General features: G+C 31.9%; 1 protein-coding gene across 1 annotated transcript; it reads left to right on the forward strand.

The window, feature by feature from the left end:
• The first annotated feature begins 643 nt into the window (after positions 1-643).
• On the forward strand, positions 644-22,886 carry LOC149949780 (putative glutamate receptor). Its single transcript, XM_090169501.1, has 8 exons — positions 644-785; positions 13,404-13,500; positions 15,113-15,203; positions 16,192-16,353; positions 16,418-16,571; positions 17,572-17,792; positions 19,334-19,632; positions 22,562-22,886. The coding sequence occupies exons 1-8, from the start codon at positions 644-646 to the stop codon at positions 22,782-22,784; spliced, it is 1,389 nt and encodes a 462-aa protein (XP_090025627.1). The 3' UTR covers positions 22,785-22,886.
• Positions 22,887-23,821: the final 935 nt, after the last annotated feature.

The raw sequence follows: 23,821 nt of genomic DNA on the forward strand, positions 1-23,821 counted from the left end.
TAACAGGGAAATATGCAAAAAGGGGCGAAATACCCATCCGACGTACCTTCCTATTAAATAATGTTTGAGGTAGATGGCGACACTATAAAGTTTATGAAAAATAAACTTTTTTAAAACGTTATTTATTAATTACTAAATTATAGTACTTTAAATTCTTATTAAAAATATATAATTTTTGTAATTTAAATTAACTATTAATTTTAACAGTAGTTAACACTCTCTGCCATAGATGGCACTATAATACAATTTTAAACTATCCAATCAGGGAAGATAATTTTGTATTTTAAATCCTGACAAAACCGTTCTCCACTAAAAACTGAAAACTTTCAACCAATCATTGAAAATCAAAATTATGACGTCATGTTGCTATCAGAGTGCCATCTATTAACAAATAACGCCATCGCCACGTTACCTCGGATGAATTTTACCCCTTTAAAGTGGTCTCTGCCCCTAGGGGCAGAGACAATTTTTAAGCTTAAAAATTGTAAATCGATCTATAGGAATAACTTATGGGGACCCATTAAAAGTTCTCGTTCAAACGTCGAAATGAGGACATAAGTTATTTCCAAATTCGATTGATTATTTGATAATCTCTAGAAAAAAAATCAGTTTTTTTTTTAAAAACAAAGCCGTGTGGCCAAAAATGAAACTAAATGAGAATCAACCGCAAGAGTTGAGAGTCAACCGCGAGAGTCGAGGGTCAACCGCGAGAGTCGAGAGTCAACCGCGAGTCGAGGGTCAACCGCGAGAGTCGAGAATCAACCACGTCAACCGCGAGAGCAGAAGTATTAGTTAAATTACACCCATTGGAATTCGCTTCAAGTCCGCGAAGGTATGCGTTCATTTTAAATGCTTCGATGGATACTTATCTGGTAAGATACTTCTGTTTCTATGCATGAGCAAGTAGATATTGGTTACTTAAAGCTAGATAAATGATATACTATCCAGTTTTGTTCAACCTCAAATAAATCCCGTAACTCTGCCACTACTACTTTAAAAAATAGAGTTATTCAAACTCAAAGCAAGGTTATTCTACTTTTAGAAAGCTGGATTACGACTCTCAACCAGTAACAGAAACGTTTGTCCCACAATAAGCAGGCTTTCTTCTAACCTCCCCTCCTCCAAATGGGTGAAGGATAGGTATTTTATATTGATTTGTCAACAGCGTCCTCTGTAGCACACCACAGTAGCTTGTGAAAATATAAGAGTAAAATGGTGGGTTCGACTAATTATGTAAATATACTAATAATATTTATTTTCTTTTTCACTTAAATATTTTAGTGAAATACATAAATATTTGTAAGCCATTATAGCTTTCTTTACACAAAGCAATTAAGTCGATTACCTCGCTGGCACCTAGATAGTAAAAACTATCAAAGATGTAAAAAGCATGTGTGACATATCGACGCTTTTCGTAAGCTTCCGTAATAAAACCTCCTAAAAGTTGAATAACCCTGGTTAAATTCGTGCACTGTACCTGAAAATTGAAATGTTTTCTAGATCCAGCAGAGGCAATTACACCCAAAATCAATTTTTCGCCATGTATAAGAACCTAATTTAGGTCCTTGAAGTTTTTCCAAATAAATCTCGTGTTGAGTGGTTCACGTTGAAAACCAACAGCTGCTACGAAACATATGCAATCCTTTTTTCTTTCAAAAACCCTGTTTTGGAATAATACCGAAAACTAGCCTTTAAAGGCCACTGTATTAATCGATCAACGGCAAACATTATCTGGAGAATCCCAGCGTTACTTAATCCAAAAATGTATTCGGGTTAACAGATATTACGTTGCCGCCTCTATGTAGCCTTGGTTTTCATGAATCTGGGAAGATAAAGATTTCAATCGAACCGGAGTGTTTTAACTCTTCCCGCCATAAAGGGGAAAGATTATAGAGGCAAGGGAGAAGGGGAGTGGTTTTTAAAGCGGGAATCACAAGGAGAACAGGATTCTGCCCACGTATTCTCTGTTCTTGCTTAAACACTTAAACACACATACTCAAACCAAAAGGTCTAATCGTGGAACTCATTTCACTTGACCCAATGGTTTTCATTTCCCACGATCTAAATGACGGCTGATTTTAAACAGTAAACAGTATTTAGTAATCAGCTAGGCTAATACCCAAGGCACCACCTTGGGCCTATGTCATCAAGCGACTTTTAAAAGCCATTAATTCAGGTGGCCGGGTTACAATGCGTAGGAGGGTGGTGGCAAGCCCTTCACACTCAATTTTCCCATATTTGTATGGCTATAAAGTTGTTTGTACAGATATATCAACTCCTCTAGAGCAAGTAATAACTTAAGTTTAAAGCTCTCAGTTGTGTAATTTATATGTAATATTCGCCACCGAAAACTATCGCTATATGCCCTCTTCGTTTCGCCATCGAAACCTAGATAGGTAGCGGCTAAAGCAGACGCTATTAGTTTTTCCTCATCGTTATTCGTAAATATGACTTTATAAATAATGATACTTGCATTTTAATCTAATATTTGCATCGTTTGCTTGTATTTTGTTAAGTTTATTTAAGAAAAAACGTTCTTATGAATTTTTAATTTGTCGGTAGCAGAATACTTACTAATCACAGAGCGTAAAGTTTCACGGGAGTATCATAAATAAACAATAAAAGTTAATGGTATTATGTAAATTATACTAATATGTTAAAAATAAACTAGGTCAATTCTTTCCAAATCTCGGTAAAATGGAAAGTAAATAAATAATAATCAGCTAGGCTAATAACCAAGGCCATAGTCATCATGCGACTTTCTATGCCTTTAAATTAGGTGGCCGGGTTACACTGCGTAGGAAGCTTAGGTGGTGCAAGCCCTTCATACCACGCGAGTCAACAGTTCCCTACACCTCAACAAGTTTTAATGAAATTGGAACCCGAAGAACTCGAGGGATAACCCCTTTAACCAGGAAATTTTGGATGAGCTCGCCTAGGTACACGAGCCTCTACAGAGTCTACACCCTAAAATGGAATGCGTTCTAGAAAATCCTAAATTCCTCTTGATACTAGAATGTGTGCTAGAAAATCCTAAACTCCTCTCGAGACTGTAGAATGCGTGCTAGAAAATCCTAAATTCTTCGCGAGACTCTAGAATGCGTTCTAGAAAATGCGGAAATCCTCTCGAGACTGTAGAATGCGTGCTAGAAAATCCTAAATTCCTCTCGAGACTCTAGAATGCGTGCTAGAAAATCCTAAATTCTTCGCGAGACTCTAGAATGCGTTCTAGAAAATCCGGAATTCCTCTCGAGACTGTAGAATGCGTGCTAGAAAATCCTAAATTCTTCGCGAGACTCTAGAATGCGTTCTAGAAAATCCGGAATTCCTCTCGAGACTGTAGAATGCGCGCTAGAAATTCCTAAATTCCTCTCGGGACTCTAGAATGCGCGCTAGATAATCCGGAATTCCTCTCGAGACTCTAGAATGCGTGCTAGAAAATCCTAAATTCTTCGCGAGACTCTAGAATGCGTTCTAGAAAATCCGGAATTCCTCTCGAGACTGTAGAATGCGCGCTAGAAATTCCTAAATTCCTCTCGGGACTCTAGAATGCGCGCTAGATAATCCGGAATTCCTCTCGAGACTCTAGAATGCGTGCTAGAAAATCCTAAATTCTTCGCGAGACTCTAGAATGCGTGCTAGAAAATCCGGAATTCCTCTCGAGACTGTAGAATGCGTGCTAGAAAATCCTAAATTCCTCTCGAGACTCTAGAATGCGTGCTAGAAAATCCTAAATTCTTCGCGAGACTCTAGAATGCGTGCTAGAAAATCCTAAATTCCTCTCGAGACTGTAGAATGCGTGCTAGAAAATCCCAAATTCTTCGCGAGACTCTAGAATGCGTTCTAGAAAATCCGGAATTCCTCTCGAGACTGTAGAATGCGTGCTAGAAAATCCTAAATTCCTCTCGAGACTCTAGAATGCGTGCTAGAAAATCCTAAATTCCTCTCGAGACTCTAGAATGCGTGCTAGAAAATCCTAAATTCTTCGCGAGACTCTAGAATGCGTTCTAGAAAATCCGGAATTCCTCTCGAGACTGTAGAATGCGTGCTAGAAAATCCTAAATTCTTCGCGAGACTCTAGAATGCGTGCTAGAAAATCCTAAATTCCTCTCGAGACTGTAGAATGCGCGCTAGAAATTCCTAAATTCCTCTCGGGACTCTAGAATGCGCGCTAGATAATCCGGAATTCCTCTCGAGACTCTAGAATGCGTGCTAGAAAATCCTAAATTCTTCGCGAGACTCTAGAATGCGTTCTAGAAAATCCGGAATTCCTCTCGAGACTCTAGAATGCGTGCTAGAAAATCCTAAATTCCTCTCGAGACTGTAGAATGCGCGCTAGAAATTCCTAAATTCCTCTCGGGACTCTAGAATGCGCGCTAGATAATCCTAAATTTATCTCGAGACTCTAGAAAATGCGCAAGAAAATCCTCCATTCCTATCGAGATAATCTAGAACGCGCACTAGAAAATTTCACATTCCTCTCGAGAATGTAGAACGCGCACAATAAAATCCTAAATTCATCTTGAGAATCTAGAACGCGCGCTAGAAAATCTAAAAATAATTTGGCGACTATACCAAGCGCACTAGAAAATCGGGCATTCCTCTGACAACTCTAGTAACCGCGCTAAGCCTTGTAACACTCAAATCCAGTGACGTTAATTGCTAATTCAATAAAAAATGTACAGGAGAAAAAATCGTTCAATGTGAAAGTTTATTTTGTGTCATCAAAAAAAAATCATTACATCCAGATGATACCTTTATTCGAAATGTGGTATTGACCGTTTCTGAAGACAAAATTTCTGCTACTTCTTAATGTTAGCGCATTGATTTACCTTTCACCGATTCTATTAAAATGTTAATAAGCATTGAATCTTTGAGTGGGCTGTTCGTTACTAATATCTTTCTAGCACAAGCAACGTAATAAACCATAAGTAGGGCAGTTAACGATTTATGTTTTAAATGATAGTCTGTTACAGAGTGATTGCGTAATCGGAAGTTTCGGAAGAGGGAATTCGTAACTTCCTACTATTCCCTTCAGTGGGGAAAATACTGTCAGGTTAAACTTATGGCGATCAGTGTGAGAGAAGACGCATTTGCGTCTATAAATTGAAATATAACTACGTCTAAAAATCAAAATATAACTACGTCTATAAATCGAAATTCAACTACGTTTAAAAATCGAAATATAAGTACGTCTAAAAAAATCAAAATATAACTACGTCTAAAAATCAAAATATAACTTAGTCTCAAAATCGAAATATATAACTACGTCTAAAAATCGAAATATATTTACATCTAAAAATCAAAATATAACTACGTCTAAAAATCAAAATATAAGTACGTCTAAAAATCGAAATATATTTACATCTAAAAATAAAATATAACTACGTCTCAAAATTGAAATATCTTTATGTCTAAAAAAAACAAATTATAGCTACGTCTAAAAATCGAAATATATTTACGTCTAAAAATCGAAATATATTTACGTCTAAAAATCGAAATATATTTACGTCTAAAAATTGAAATATATTTACGTCTAAAAATTGAAATATATTTATATCTAAAAATAAAAATATAACTACGTCTAAAAATCTAAACATATTTATGTCTAAAAAAATCAAATTATAACTACGTCTAAAAATCGAAATATATTTACGTCTAAAAATCGAAATATATTTACGTCTAAAAATCGAAATATATTTATATCTAAAAATAAAAATATAACTACGTCTAAAAATCGAAACATATTTATGTCTAAAAAATCAAATTATAACTACGTCTAAAAATCGAAATATAACTACGTTTAAAAGCGAACCTAGTGTTTATAATAGTCAATTTAAGTTTTAATTTCAAGAGCATTTCATTGGTGATAAATACGAGTAAAAAACGTGTAGGTCTCAAATCCCAAAATAACTACCTTCAGAAATGCAACGTCTACATTTTTTGAGCAAGTAATAGCACATTTTATATTTCGATTCAAGCGAGGTACAGATTTATATAGTCTTTGGCGAAATATCATTAAAAAAAATTGGCATTGTAGGAAGTCATACTTTCTTATTACGCTACTTATGATAATAGCCGATGTCTTTCCTTTTAAAGTTAGCTGTGGTCCATATTTCGCTAAATAATAGCATTCGTATGACATGTTAAGCTAGAGTTTAAATTATGACCCGACTGGTGTAATAGCATTTTGCGAAAGCCTGGCTTGGAGTAAATAATTTGAACATTATGGGACGAATGATATTTATTCGGATCGAATAAAAAAAATATGAGACTTATTCACACGAGCTGGAATTTTTCTGAGTTCGTTAATACAAATTATTAATACAATTAACAGAATTTATACAAATTATTAATACAATTAACATATAATTTATATGAATTATTAATACAATTAGCATAGAATTTATACAAATTATTAAAACAATTAACATAGAATTTATACAAATTAATAATACAATTAACATAGAATTTATACAAATTATTAAACAATGAACATATAATTTATACAAATTATTAATACAATGAACATATAATTTATACAAATTATTAATACAATTAACATATAATTTATATAAATTATTAATACAATTAGCATAGAATTTATACAAATTATTAATACAATTAACATATAATTTATACAAATTAATAATACAATTAACATAGAATTTATACAAATTATTAAACAATGAACATATAATTTATACAAATTATTAATACAATGAACATATAATTTATACAAATTATTAATACAATTAACATATAATTTATATAAATTATTAATACAATTAGCATAGAATTTATACAAATTATTAAAACAATTAACATAGAATTTATACAAATTATTAAAACAATTAACATAGAATTTATACAAATTATTAAAACAATTAACATAGAATTTATACAAATTATTAAAACAATTAACATAGAATTTATACAAATTATTAAAACAATTAACATAGAATTTATACAAATTATTAAAACAATTAACATAGAATTTATACAAATTATTAAAACAATTAACATAGAATTTATACAAATTATTAAAACAATTAACATAGAATTTATACAAATTATTAAAACAATTAACATAGAATTTATACAAATTATTAAAACAATTAACATAGAATTTATACAAATTAATAATACAATTAACATAGAATTTATACAAATTATTAAACAATGAATATATAATTTATACAAATTATTAATACAATGAACATATAATTTATACAAATTATTAATACAATTAACATATAATTTATACAAATTAATAATACAATTAACATAGAATTTATACAAATTATTAAACAATGAACATATAATTTATACAAATTATTAATACAATTAACATATAATTTATACAAATTATTAATACAATTAACATATAATTTATATAAATTATTAATACAATTAGCATAGAATTTATACAAATTATTAAAACAATTAACATAGAATTTATACAAATTAATAATACAATTAACATTAAATTTATACAAATTATTAAACAATGAACATATAATTTATACAAATTATTAATACAATGAACATATAATTTATACAAATTATTAATACAATTAACATATAATTTATACAAATTAATAATACAATTAACATAGAATTTATACAAATTATTAAACAATGAACATATAATTTATACAAATTATTAATACAATGAACATATAATTTATACAAATTATTAATACAATTAACATATAATTTATATAAATTATTAATACAATTAGCATAGAATTTATACAAATTATTAAAACAATTAACATAGAATTTATACAAATTATTAAAACAATTAACATAGAATTTATACAAATTATTAAAACAATTAACATAGAATTTATACAAATTAATAATACAATTAACATAGAATTTATACAAATTATTAAACAATGAACATATAATTTCTACAAATTATTAATACAATGAACATATAATTTATACAAATTATTAATACAATTAACATATAATTTATACAAATTAATAATACAATTAACATAGAATTTATACAAATTATTAAACAATGAACATATAATTTATACAAATTATTAATACAATGAACATATAATTTATACAAATTATTAATACAATTAACATATAATTTATATAAATTATTAATACAATTAGCATAGAATTTATACAAATTATTAAAACAATTAACATAGAATTTATACAAATTAATAATACAATTAACATAGAATTTATACAAATTATTAAACAATGAACATATAATTTATACAAATTATTAATACAATGAACATATAATTTATACAAATTATTAATACAATTAACATATAATTTATACAAATTAATAATACAATTAACATAGAATTTATACAAATTATTAAACAATGAACATATAATTTATACAAATTATTAATACAATGAACATATAATTTATACAAATTATTAATACAATTAACATATAATTTATATAAATTATACAAATTATTAATACAATTAACATATAATTTATATAAATTATTAATACAATTAGCATAGAATTTATACAAATTATTAAAACAATTAACATAGAATTTATACAAATTATTAAAACAATTAACATAGAATTTATACAAATTATTAAAACAATTAACATAGAATTTATACAAATTATTAAAACAATTAACATAGAATTTATACAAATTATTAAAACAATTAACATAGAATTTATACAAATTAATAATACAATTAACATAGAATTTATACAAATTATTAAACAATGAACATATAATTTATACAAATTATTAATACAATGAACATATAATTTATACAAATTATTAATACAATTAACATATAATTTATACAAATTAATAATACAATTAACATAGAATTTATACAAATTATTAAACAATGAACATATAATTTATACAAATTATTAATACAATGAACATATAATTTATACAAATTATTAATACAATTAACATATAATTTATATAAATTATTAATACAATTAGCATAGAATTTATACAAATTATTAAAACAATTAACATAGAATTTATACAAATTAATAATACAATTAACATAGAATTTATACAAATTATTAAACAATGAACATATAATTTATACAAATTATTAATACAATGAACATATAATTTATACAAATTATTAATACAATTAACATATAATTTATACAAATTAATAATACAATTAACATAGAATTTATACAAATTATTAAACAATGAACATATAATTTATACAAATTATTAATACAATGAACATATAATTTATACAAATTATTAATACAATTAACATATAATTTATATAAATTATTAATACAATTAGCATAGAATTTATACAAATTATTAAAACAATTAACATATAATTTATACAAATTATTAAAACAATTAACATAGAATTTATACAAATTATTAAAACAATTAACATAGAATTTATACAAATTATTAAAACAATTAACATAGAATTTATACAAATTATTAAAACAATTAACATAGAATTTATACAAATTAATAATACAATTAACATAGAATTTATACAAATTATTAAACAATGAACATATAATTTATACAAATTATTAATACAATGAACATATAATTTATACAAATTATTAATACAATTAACATATAATTTATACAAATTAATAATACAATTAACATAGAATTTATACAAATTATTAAACAATGAACATATAATTTATACAAATTATTAATACAATGAACATATAATTTATACCAATTATTAATACAATTAACATATAATTTATATAAATTATTAATACAATTAGCATAGAATTTATACAAATTATTAAAACAATTAACATAGAATTTATACAAATTAATAATACAATTAACATAGAATTTATACAAATTATTAAACAATGAACATATAATTTATACAAATTATTAATACAATGAACATATAATTTATACAAATTATTAATACAATTAACATATAATTTATACAAATTAATAATACAATTAACATAGAATTTATACAAATTATTAAACAATGAACATATAATTTATACAAATTATTAATACAATGAACATATAATTTATACAAATTATTAATACAATTAACATATAATTTATATAAATTATTAATACAATTAGCATAGAATTTATACAAATTATTAAAACAATTAACATAGAATTTATACAAATTATTAAAACAATTAACATAGAATTTATACAAATTATTAAAACAATTAACATAGAATTTATACAAATTATTAAAACAATTAACATAGAATTTATACAAATTATTAAAACAATTAACATAGAATTTATACAAATTATTAAAACAATTAACATAGAATTTATACAAATTATTAAAACAATTAACATAGAATTTATACAAATTATTAAAACAATTAACATAGAATTTATACAAATTATTAAAACAATTAACATAGAATTTATACAAATTATTAAAACAATTAACATAGAATTTATACAAATTATTAAAACAATTAACATAGAATTTATACAAATTATTAAAACAATTAACATAGAATTTATACAAATTATTAAAACAATTAACATAGAATTTATACAAATTATTAAAACAATTAACATAGAATTTATACAAATTATTAAAACAATTAACATAGAATTTATACAAATTATTAAAACAATTAACATAGAATTTGAACCCAATTGGAAAGAAAACCAAGCTTAGCAACCAAAAATGTTTGCTAGTGTGAATAGGGCTTAACCATATCTACATACGATGATGGGTACACGAAGTTGGTTAATAGAGTGGCTCGATTTGAATAATATTTACTCGTAATTTTTGTATTATAGAATTAATGATGCTTACTGGGAACAGTCTTTGGTGTGGGCTCTCCTTGGAAAAAAACCACAACATTTAGTATCCCGACATTACATTGTCGTAAGTCTAAAATGCAACGTCTCCAACTGAGATCATAATCAAGCGAAGACCTTTCATAAATAACGATGTCAAACTCGTCAAACGTGCGAATAGTTGGGATAAACGTAAGTCCAAATCATTTTATAACAAAAATTTTATCTTTACTATACCTTTAAGATGGGGAATTTATAAATACTACTAGGAGTTACTAATTAAAAGACTAATAAATGCAAAAATGATTTTATTTTGAATTGTTATTTGTGTTATCCTAGTGCCCCCAATGACCAACGGACCAAGTTAATCAGATCGCCGTAATGCTCAGTTATCTGAAGATAATCAGTTTTGTCAGATCAGGTTCATATTCTCCTCACCCATTAATCTGATTTCCAATTTTATTTGATTCCTTATCCCAAGTAAACAACCTTAAGTAATGAAAGCAATTTAATCGGGGGAATTTGTGATTTGGAGGAAACTGAAATATTATCAAATTCTCGCTTTCGCCAGTTACTATGAATTAAGATAAGTCTCAGGTGTCAACTCTATCGGTGTTAATTTCGACCCATATCAATTAATCTTATAATATTTCAACGTAAATGCAGATAATCTGATAATATTCGAACGTAAATGCAGATAATCTGATAATATTCGAACGTAAATGCAGATAATCTGATAATATTCGAACGTAAATGCAGAAAATCTAATAATATTCGAACGTAAATGCAGAAAATCGGATAATATTCGAACGTAAAGGCAGATAATCTGATAATATTCGAACGTAAATGCAGATAATCTGATAATATTCGAACGTAAATGCAGTTAATCTGATAATATTCGAACGTAAATGCAGATAATCTGATAATAGAGTTGTATCGCTCTGTAGCTTTAGGCTATGGCCACCATTTTGAGGGCAGTTTTTTATCTATAGGAAAACACATGGGTAACGTCGACATACGTCACGCCGATATCACTCTATATTCGAACGTAAATGCAGATAATCTGAAAATATTTGAACGTAAATGCAGATAATCTGATATCTGATTTAAGGCTAACTTTTTTAACGCCTTAAAACCACAAGATGCATCAAAGTCAATTACACTTTACAGATCAAAGCACTAGATACAGTACCTTAATTGATTTTTAGTTTTTACGACTGTGTTTTAATTAAAGTAAGAGGAAATCATTTCAGAGTTAAAGAATAGTGCTACATAAAGCATAGAAAGGTGTTACAATGGATATATAGTTAAAATATTATAATTTTTGCCGAAATCTAGCACAAACCTTTCAAAACAAAATTTTAGAGTGGAGACTTGGTGACATCTAGGAGCAACAAACACAGCACCCCACACAAGGAGAACGCAACCCGTCAAAAGTCGTGCATTTTCTTGGGTACAATTTTCATTGGTTAGACGCTTTAGCGCCTGCTGCCGTCGGAAGGGGAAAATTCGGAAAATTGTCTTCCCCCTTTCCGTAAAACGTTCAGCGTAAAGGCTCGTCCAATGAAATTTTTACACAACACTGCGTTAGCGTGTTTTAAGGCTAGATGCTTTCTGCTTGTGTTTGTTGCTCCTATAGGTGACATCCTGCGGGGTCTGGAATTGTCACTACGCCACTGACTGATTGCGTTTATGAAGTACGGATATTGTATTCTGTTTTAATTGGAGTGGTATTTTATTCTGCTAAGGTACGGCCATGGTCGATTTGGCCCACGGATAAGGATACTCTACTCATACAAGACTTACAAGGAGAGTTCTTTGATTTCATACCTATTTTGTCAAAATCAGCCGGATACTTTTCCTTATTAAGCGGAATTTTGCCAGTGCTGTTACAAGAAATTATTCCACGATTGAAGCTAAAGTAAGAAAAATCACTTATGATCAGAACAACTATAAGCAACATAATAAAAATAAGAAAGACACTTCGTATTCTCCTGACGTAAAGTTGGCCTATTTCGCCAATGACTTTATAAATCATTACGCAGCTAAAGTTTGTGAAGTCTTTAGACGTTACAGGACTGAGAAATCGCCATCTATTAGAAAGATAAACACCCCAGCAAACACAAAGACCCTTTAAATGTAAGAAAAATATCCAAAACTCCCCAATAAACCCCATCCAAAATTATTACAGGAATATATCTGGAATATCCAAAACCCCTGAACAGATTCACACGTCCTAAGGACATCCGTAATACATCCAAATTCCGTGTTCCAGATATGCCTCCACGAAAAACATCCGTAATACATCCAAATTTCGTGTTCCAGATATGCCTCCACCAAAAACACCCGTAATACGTCCAAATTCCGTGTTCCAGATATGCCTCCACCAAAAACATCCGTAATACAACCAAATTTTGTGTTCCAGATATGCCTCCACCAAAAACACCCGTAATACGTCCAAATTCCGCGTTCCAGATATGCCTCCACCAAAAATATCCGTAATACATCCAAATTTCGTGTTCCAGATATGCCTCCACCAAAAACACCCGTAATACGTCCAAATTCCGCGTTCCAGATATGCCTCCACCAAAAATATCCGTAATACATCCAAATTCCGTGTTCTAGATATGCCTCCACCAAAAACATCCCTGAGATATCCAAGTATACAATCTCCTCGCAGCAAAAGAAGCCTCGGTTTGATCCCAGCTTGTGCACTGACGACGTGAGTGAAAACTCGGAGTAACAAATCTGTGGCAAGGCTAGCCCCGACTCTCTTACGCGGTTTAAATTCCTATGTATCTCTGTTCAAAAGAGCCTCAGGCTTGTTGCAATGCAATTTATAAACATAATAATAAACTGTATCAGATATCTGCTTTTATTTTTTTTTGTTCTCCTGAGACATTCTTGGAACGTACCTAGCGTGAAATTAATACATAAGGGAAATCCAAACAACGTCCATGGAATATAAGAATGTCTTAAAATACTTCTTATCGATACTCTGAGGATCAGAAAAGTAATGAGATTTGGTTACCCGAGGAACTTCCAGTATTGATAATTTCAGTTTTTTTCTATATCGTATGAATGTAACAAGTCTCACCAACCTAGCTCCTGTATCTCTTTGGGACATTTTGTGTTTGCTGGAAAATTACAAAAATGATATTCCAATAGACGTTTCAATAAAACATCATCAAGGAAAAAATGATATTCCAACAGACGTTTCAGTAAAACATCATCAAGGAAATCACCAAGAAGTGATGTTTCCGAGATCCAAGACCCGGCAAGTTATACAGTGCTTTTTGAAATAATAGAAACTCTTCAACTGTTCGGTATGCAACAAGTGTTTATTTTTAACCAAATAGCTTTTTTTGTCATATTAAGGCTTAGCAAAAACACGACGTTCTTTTTACAGGTGAAAAGTTTCCATTATTTCAATAAACACTACTACATAAACAGTAACTTGCAGGTTCTGGCTCTTGGATATATTATTTCTTGTCGTTTTCCTTGAAGACGTTTTACTTAAGCACCTATTGGGCAGATCCAAATTCGAAATTGATCTTTTTTTTTTCTAAAATATGATATATTTGATCCAGTTACTATGGATAAAATTAAACATTACTGCGATTTGATAAAAAATGTTTGGTTCATACCGAATTGGATGTTCCTTAATTCCAGTTGAATCCAAATTCGGACATTGGATCACAAGTGTTATCGAAAATTGAGACGCTTTCAACAGTACAAATCACAACTTCCGAAACTTCTGATAATACAATCAATAGCATTAACCAAAATCGTGTCTTACCAGAAGAAAATAGGGGAAGTACGTATCTGTAGCTTTGAGCCATAGAAGTCGTCGTGTGACCCACGAAAATGCCTTTTTACGCATAATAAACCAAACTGAAAAAGGAGTTCCACTTTTGTTTTGATTCAACTGGGCTATAAACGACGAAAGCAAATACGCCTTAGCTCAATTAGCAGAGAATGAGAAGGACATTATGTTACAATTGTTCTATTTAAGAAAAATTGATTTTTTAAACGATGTATTCATCCGCGATTTCCCGCCAAACCGTTTTGGCGCGAAAATTCGTGAAAAGTGACGCCTTTCCAAAGCTGACTAGAAGCGTACTTCCCAATATTTTCTTCTGGTCTTACTTATTTTATTTATGATACTTATGGTAAAACAGAGAGATTAAGCCCTTACGCTTCATTCGTGTTTGACGGAACAACGAAATTTTGGAAGTTCTCGGTCATAACGCCACGTCAAGTGCTTAACCTCTATATTTTATCGTTGGTTCTCAAAGAAGTGAAAGATATAAAGGTGTTTATTTACGTTGAAGTGTGTCGTTTTGGAAAATCCACCCGGACGCTTTTGGCGTCCAGAACGAAGACGGCAACTGGACTGGATTGATTGGATCCTTGCAAAGAAACGTAAGTTTACACTGAAACCTGCATAAATTTGCTTCGTTCGCAAAACAATGAAATGAAAACCCCGCTAATATATGGCCCCGTAAAAAGACTTTTATCTATAAATAGATTGGGTGTAATTGGCTCACACTTCTGGCGCCAAAATGTTTCAACTTCTTTTTCCAGTACACGGATCAAAGACCGGAATGCACTAAACGTTTACTTTAAACAGCTCTACTTTTTAAAATATAGTAGTGAGATAGCTATGATATTTGTTGGTGGTTGTAGCTGGAATTTCTGGAAATTTCCTTTGGAAATCAATCCGATTTTAAGGAAGGAATACCTGCACTATTCACGCACATAAGCAGAAGTGTAAGAGGATAATATTGTTTGCTAACAAGTGCTAGTTTTCAACTTTTAACCTGGTAGCAGAGTTGTGAAAGTACCTGATCCATCAGAAATATGAAACTATTATAATGCCTTTGAAATAGTGCTTCATTGGGAACTACCCTAATTTTATATTTAAAAATAATTAAGTAACGTAATTTTCGCTATAATATTATTAATAAATAATTACCTCCAGTCTTTCGAAAGATGGCTATGTCTAGAATTAAGTCCACCAGAATTCTAGGAATGGCTCTTACTAAACATTTTAAAAGTCATCTAACAGGCTTACATGAAAAGTAAACTTATGCCTTAACTACACGTGTATTCGTAGTGTTAGTAAATCGAAATAATTACCTATAGCCATGTGGAGCTAATATCATATTCGAAAAGATCAGAGCATCTAGCGATAAAAATGCGCAACTTGAAAACCAATTATCAAGCACTGGTCCTACGACCCGTTACCGTTCTCTATGACGACTATTACGAAAAAATGACTTGCTCTGTAGCCCACCAAAAAATAGATGGTTCTATCTGGAAATATCATCAGTAAACATTTAACACGCAGACGATCTGCAACTGAACACCTATGTGGAAAATATAATAATTAATACGCATACTTTTCTAGGAATCGGACATTGGTTTCGCTCCCGTCATGATGACGCACGAAAGACATTCGGTTGTCAACTACTTCAAACCCATCATGAATACATTGTGGATTATGGTCGGAGGGTGCTCGGATGACGAGAAAACCAGCTTAATGGGGATCGTGATGGTGTTCGAATGGGAAGTTAGTCTTTTTTCAAGCCTTTTTAAACACGAATTGTTCTTGCTATGAACATCTGTTTTTGCAGGTTTGGATGGGTGTATTTCTGGCAATGGCATTTCTGATATTGCTCTCGTCGGACTTCCTATCCCAAAGTCAGGATGGTCATGTGCATTGTCAGTATAAACGGCGCAATATTTTTGAAGCCACGTCTCAATATGCTGCTGCTCTTCTTAACGAAAGTGCGTATGTGTTCAGGTTTCTTTAGATTCGGTCAAAATAACACTGAAATTTCTGAAATCAGAATTCTTCATCGCGTTCTAGTAGCGCTACCGTCAACAAGCAATGCTGGGGTGTATTGTTACTATCCGCGACCAAAAGCTATAATTACGCCCTCTTTCGGTTGCCATCGAAAACGAGATAGGTTGCCTATTCCTTGATTGCTCGTGAGTTTGGCTTTTGTTCGTTGCCATGGTAACGCGTTTAGTAGACCCATTGAGGTAACGTGATTATTTCGCAGGATCGTGTGGCGTTTTGCTTCGTGATCTGTGACGTTAAATTATTGTCATAACGGCCATTTCAAGGCGGGGCTTAGCTACGACGTATGCCTATGACGCTACGAATTAGCAGATTAGCGTTCGGCAGCCAGTAACGTAGGCACTTCTAAATTATGGTGCGCAATTATAGGGTTATCATGGATGAAATTGAAGCTATGAAAGGTTAATATTTGCGTTTGATTAACATTTTACCCTGTTTCGTGTTACTGTCATCGTATGACAATAGCAGCTCCACCTAGACTCGTTCAGTCGCGAAAAGCTATGATCACAGGTAGATAGTTCTTATCCGATTTCTGTCAACTGGATTTAAAACAGGTTTTAAAGTTACAAGTTCAAAACAGATTCGCGCGCTGGTTCGTTAAGCACAGAAAAGAGGGATCTGTAGCAAGCTATGACGAACAAAGCACTAGCTTGTTGGCTTTTGCGATTCAGTAGGGTACACGAAGAAAATAATGTGATTGGTCGATACTATAGCAATGGTAAAAGCCCGTCGGACTCCAGTCTACGCCAACTATTTCATCATCGTGTAGCCTGCTGTAGCCACAATTACCGAATTAATAACACTAGTTCTTTTCTAATTTGAATGAACTATTGAAATATTTTTAACAGCTAATTTTAAACGCGGAACAATGTATTTATGCGCTAGTGTGGTTGTATCGTTGTCAGTTTGAATTATCATTAACAGCTTCTGCCAAGGAACCTGGTTCGAATTTCAAAAGATTTCTTTTCGGAACGTGGCTATTGATCATAATCGTCTTGACCAATTCGTTCAGCGGTCACTTTCGAGCCAGCATGATGATCTCACTACCTCCTCTGCAATATAATTCGGTCTCAGAACTGGCCAAAGTTGCTAGTAAAGTTCAAACGTGGATGTGGAAAGGAACCTACGTCGAGAACTATTTTCGAGTGAGTGGTGAGGGCATATATTTCCGTGAGTAGTAAGGAATTGCCGATTCTTAAATTACTCCTATGGAGAAACCCACAAGGTTTCACCAAGAACCTATTTAGGTCAGGCCCGTCTTAAGACCTTTTGGGGCCCTGGGCTAAATTATATCTTAAGACCAACGGTCAGCCTTTGTTTGTCCGTTGTCTAAATTCAACTACTATTATGTTCAAAAGTATAACATAGGCCTACTGAAAATAAGATTTTTACTGACAGCTAGGAGCAACAAACACAGCACCCCTATAGCTGACAGTGACTCGCTGTTAGGTTTTAGAAATTGTTGGTACCGTATGATACGCGATGTGGCGATGAGTCAAATTATTTTAGACGTAACTAAAAGATACAGAATAGTAAATGAGCATAAATAATATTTAACCAACTAAACCCTAGAGTAGAGGCTGTGGCTGGCCTTTCCGGGGGCCCCAAAACTGGCTGGGAGCCCTGGGCTGTAGCCCATTTAGCCCATGCCTTAAGACGGCCCTGATTTAGGTTACTAAGGAAGTACTAGTCGACCTTTTTACATGTTTGACAGAAATTTTAATTCTAAATGAAACAATAACGCAATCAGTCGAAGACTTTTAAAATAATTTTGATTGACGTGATATTTAATAATCTACCAACTATATTCATGATTAATAATAATAAATCGTTAAATTGAGCTTTAATAAAAGTTTGCACGAACTAAATTACTAGTTAGTTAAATTGAACGTTTCTGTAACTAATTATAAGTGACGGATTGTAGATGGTATAATACAACTGAGAAAATGTAGAGTTTTGTTTCGAAGAGGAATTTAAGTAGTAAGTCGTGAAATGAAGTACGAAGCATTTCTCTTTTTCGATAGTAAATGGCGTATCATTCTATACATTTGCGCATACAGCAGGGCCCCCAGAGGTCTTATAATTCCTTTTAAATCCTATATTTTCAAAAATGTCCTATAAAATCTTATAATTTTTAAATTTTGCCTATTTGAAATCCCGCCACTCAATTGTCAGTTAAATTGCTATATTTAGCTATAGGAAAAATTCCTATACAAAGTCATTCTAGTCTTTATTTTGTTATTGTTAACATGTTTAGCAACCATTATATTTTTGTGATAAAATGGTTAAATAGTTTCTATTTTTTAAGTGAAAATCAAAGATTTATTTCACTAAATATACATTTAGTTTTTAAATTCATAAAGTTAGTAAATGAAATAGCATATAAAGTTCTATAAAATCCTAAAATTTTGAAAAATAGTCCTATAAAGTCCTATATTTTTAGAAATATTATCCTATTTTTCCCATAAAAAAATGAAGGTAGAAAAATTACGTATTCAGATGTTAAAAAAAAAGAGTACAAAAGGTAACGGAACTTCTATTCGAGACAAGGCTTAGTGTCGACTGGGGGCTGACTCTAGTCTAGCACGTCGCTAACGAAATATCCCCTGTAAACCACACCCGTTTCAATGATAATCATCAGTTCCACCATATTCGTGAACCTAATAAATTGAACTTTCATATGTAGTATTCGAAGAATCCGGAAGTAAGCGAAGTGTGGAAACAAATTGAAAGCAACAACCGTTTGTCGCCTTTGACGGAATTATTCACCTTGGAAAGACTGATGTCGATGGGTTCCGGGAAGGTGCTCGTAGTCGGCGAAATGTCCACCATGATGTACTTTGTCGGCAAAAAGTGCGAGGAACATCCTGAAGTTTCTAGCTCAAATTTGTACCTCGCCAAAGAAGCCATTCTCACTCTGTACGGATCTCTGGTCATCAGGAAAGAGTTGGTCAATTCGGAAATTTACAAAAATATCGACGATAGGTATTATTAGAAAATAAGAAATGTTTCTTCTAGAGGGCATGATTTGCTCAGTGAAATTTATCACCGATAGTCAGCGCCATCTGTTCTAAGATGCTGCGGTGAACTAAAAACCCTAAATACTATAGCAGGTTACTCTTAAGGCTATTTTTACACTATCACTGATTTTAGGAGGTTACGCGTCTGGTATTTGACGCAAACTGAATTTGCATACCTAAGGTGCCAGGAAAGACGCGAGAAGTCCTTGTAAAGATTTTTTCTCCAGTAGAATAGAAACCGAGAGTGTATGATAACAGACCGGTTAAGCCAGCACCAGAAAACGTGTACGATAACCGACAGGTTAAGCTAGCATCAGAAAATGTGTACGATAACCGACAGGTTAAGCCAGCACCAGAAAACGTGTACGATAATGAACAGTTTAAGCCAGCACCAGAAAACGTGTACGATAATAAACAGGTTAAGCCAGAACCAGAAAACGTGTACGATAATAAACAGGTTAAGCCAGCACCAGATAACGTGTACGATAATAAACAGGTTAAGCCAGCACCAGATAGCGTGTACGATAATAAACAGGTTAAGCCAGCACCAGATAACGTGTACGATAACCAACAGGTTAAGCCAGCAACAGAAAACGTGTACGATAACCAACAGGTTAAGCCAGCACCAGAAAACGTGTACGATAACCGACAGGTTAAGCCAGCACCAGAAAACGTGTACGATAACCGACAGGTTAAGCCAGCACCAGAAAACGTGTGCGATAACCGACAGGTTAAGCCAGCACCAGAAAACGTGTACGATAATAAACAGGTTAAGCCAGCACCAGAAAACGGGTACGATAATAAACAGGTTAAGTGAGCACCAGAAAACGTGTACGGGAAACTTGTAGGAGGTGCAGGCTGTAACCACAAAGGTACGTCTGCACTCATACAGGTTCCCTTTACACATTTTCAGACGCTGGCTTATCTTGCCTACTGACTCATTAATTATGTCTGATAGCACCTAGATATTTTCAATTGCATCCAAAGCAGATTAACATAATTAACCATCCGCAGATAATAGCTAGATGGTTCGCAGTGATTTGTATAAACTGATAAAAATCAAAACAGTTTTTTAACTGAAATCCTGATTCGTCTGGGCATGGACAGTAAATGAAGAGGACAGGTTTTCGATACCCTTCCACCTAGGAGCAACAAACACAAGGAGAACGCAGCTAGCCTTTAAACACGCTAACGAAGGGTTGTGTACGAATTTCATTGGACGAGCGTCACGAGCCTTTACGATAAACGTTTTACGGGCGGGGGGTGGAAGACAATTTCCGAATTTTCCCCTTTCGAGGAGTCTTGCAAGGTCGTTTGTACCACGTGATCTTAAAATTTCGAAATGGCAATCTAACGCGGTTGATATTGTAACGTAGTTTTTTGCGCTTTATATTTTTGTAATTTGTAATTTTGTTTTTTAATTCAATAAAAACTATCAACTGATATTTAGTATATCATATTTAATCTATAAAAACGTGAAAAAATACCTTTTGGCGTAAAAATGTACTTTGTGTTTATCTTTTTTCTTTTTTTGGAACAGTATCGTCCACTCTTAGCGATACTTGTTTTTTTTTTCAAATAACCTTGGACGACTCCCTTAGTGTGAATGGTTTACGGGGGCTACGAACAAGGCTTTCTACCGATCCTCTAAAATCTACTATCCATGGTCTGGGTTTCTTCGTGAAAAATAGTTTTCAAATAGTACCTTCTATTTCTGTCTGTTGAGGAATATCTGTTTTTTTTTTTTCATACTCTTCACATACGTTATCTTATTAATAAATAACAAACATTTAAAAAATTCTTGTTGTTATCAAAAACAATAACCAATAACCTTAATTGAAAGCACTACTGTCAATATCTGATCTGAATAAATTAGACAGATTAAGCAAACCCTCGATAACGTGTAGTTAAAACATTTAGAATTGTAGATTGTACAGAATAAAGCACTCGTATAAGTTTCGAGGCCTGGCTTAACCTGTCTAATGAGACTGTCACGTTTTTAATTTGTGGAAAATGTGGATTAAAACTTGGAATCACACCTGTGTAGAGTTTGCAAGTTATCTCCCCACTGATTAAAGGGGTTTTTCACCGAGTTCTTTGGTTTCCCCTTTCCACAAAAACTTGTTGAGGTTAATGGTAAAAGTTAGTGTAGGGAGATGTTGGCTCGCGTGGCATTAATAGTTTGCTACCACCCTCCTACGCATTGTAAGCCGGCCACCAGTTTAAGGCATTAAAAGCCGCTTAAGGACTTGGGCCTAAGGTGGCGCCCTTGGGTATTAGCCTAGCTGATTTTTATTAATATTATTATTATTATTATTATTATTATTATTATTATTATTATTAATTAACACTTATTTACAAGGGAAAATACCATTTGCCATCAACTCGGTAACCTATCATAAACTATAATTAATTTTTAATTTGGCACTTATTTCTGAATAACCATAAAATACCGAAATCTCTGAGACAGAGTAAATATTCCACGTAAAAAATGATTTATTTTAGAATATGCGACAGTCATGTAAGTTACCATCCATTAAAAATCAACATTATCACTCAACGACTGGAACGAACCAAATGAATGTTTCCAAAATCACAATCTACAATCAAGTACAACTTAGATATTTTAGGTTTATTTCAAAACGTTATTAGCCTAGTTAATTTCTCACTAGAAGCAGATTAACTATCATTGATACCTCGCCCCCATCCCCTGCCCCGAGGTTTTATTAAGGACCGTCTGATATTGCTCTAGCCTCATCTCGGGCCCTTTAGAAAGTTTCGGGTACTAAGACATACGTCTAGTTAGCCTATTGGTTACCCCACCATTGTTTCCCACGTCAAACACGCCTTTTTCCGCATTGGAGACTGTAAACTTCCCGTATTTTATATTTCAGATTGCAATGGCTGGTGGAAGGTGGTCTGATTGAGGAATTGGCCAAACGCGAGTACCGAAGTTACGAGCGTTGCATCAACAACAGATTGGCATCAGTTCCGAGCGAGAATCCTCTGGGAATGGACGACATGGGACCCATATTTTATGTCTATCTCATTTTGCAAGCTTTGTGTGTATTTACGTTCGCGTTTGAATTATTTAAATTCTCGACAATTTCGTTTTAAAAATGGTGAAGATACTTACCAAAACTTTATTTTTAAAAATTATTTATGTAATATTAAATTTACCACGGATTTCCCTAAGCTACCGTTTCACATATTCTTAACCTAATGCAATCTGAAAAGTAAAATTTTTCAATTAACTGTAAACGGCGAATAAAATGAATTTTTTCGTGCTATGACCACTTTTTCCCAAGTTGAACTTTTATAATTTTGACATATAACGTCGACTAATTAATACAGTATAGTGTTAGAAATTGGGGTTTTTTAAATCCTTTCAAAATATTTAAGTCATCTATTCATGATATAAGCTTTAAAATCTAGCCTCTTAAAGTAAGTGTCTGATCGGCGTCAAGTAGCTCGTTTTTCAACAGATGTCGCTATAGTCGTAATCAAAACAAGTAAGTTAAGCTACATTTTTACCCAAAAGGCGGGTACTTATAGGTACCCCTCGCGTTGATTGGATCGTTTGTAAATTGGTCAATGACATAAAAATTACAGTAATTTTAAACAATATTTTTTACATGGGATATATAGTTTAGTTTAAAGCCCACTAAATAAAGTATAAGTGGTCTAAATATAATACCCTACAATGGTTCTCTGACGACGTTATCATTTGGCTATTTTGAGCTTAACTTCCTTTGCCATTAAAGATGGCACCACGCTCTCCACTAAAGTCGCTTTTTTTCGAAGAATCGGATAGATTCATGGCCATCTTTAATAACAAGGGCCTTTTCATAATACAGAGGGCAATGATAGAGCCGAGTTGCTTTAAAGGCTTCGCTTTAAATCTTTGTTTCCCTTTAAACAGTTTTTAAATATGCCTATAATTTTCGTGAGTTTATTCTTAGAAAAAAACACCAAGACTGTTTGGAAAATAGATTCTCGCACTAATTTCCGGTAAATAGAAGACGGTAACCTCAAATTCGGCCTGTTCAAGGTTGAACTTCGTAGTACCGTCTATTGCGTTATATTTCAAAGTTATAATTAATTAATTAACATAGATGAGATTTAAAAACAGTTGAACTGATTTATTTCTAGTA

This window comes from Leiobunum rupestre, chromosome 3, assembly GCF_980474605.1.
Source record: "Leiobunum rupestre chromosome 3, qqLeiRupe1.1.hap1, whole genome shotgun sequence".
Lineage (NCBI taxonomy): Eukaryota > Metazoa > Arthropoda > Arachnida > Opiliones > Sclerosomatidae > Leiobunum > Leiobunum rupestre.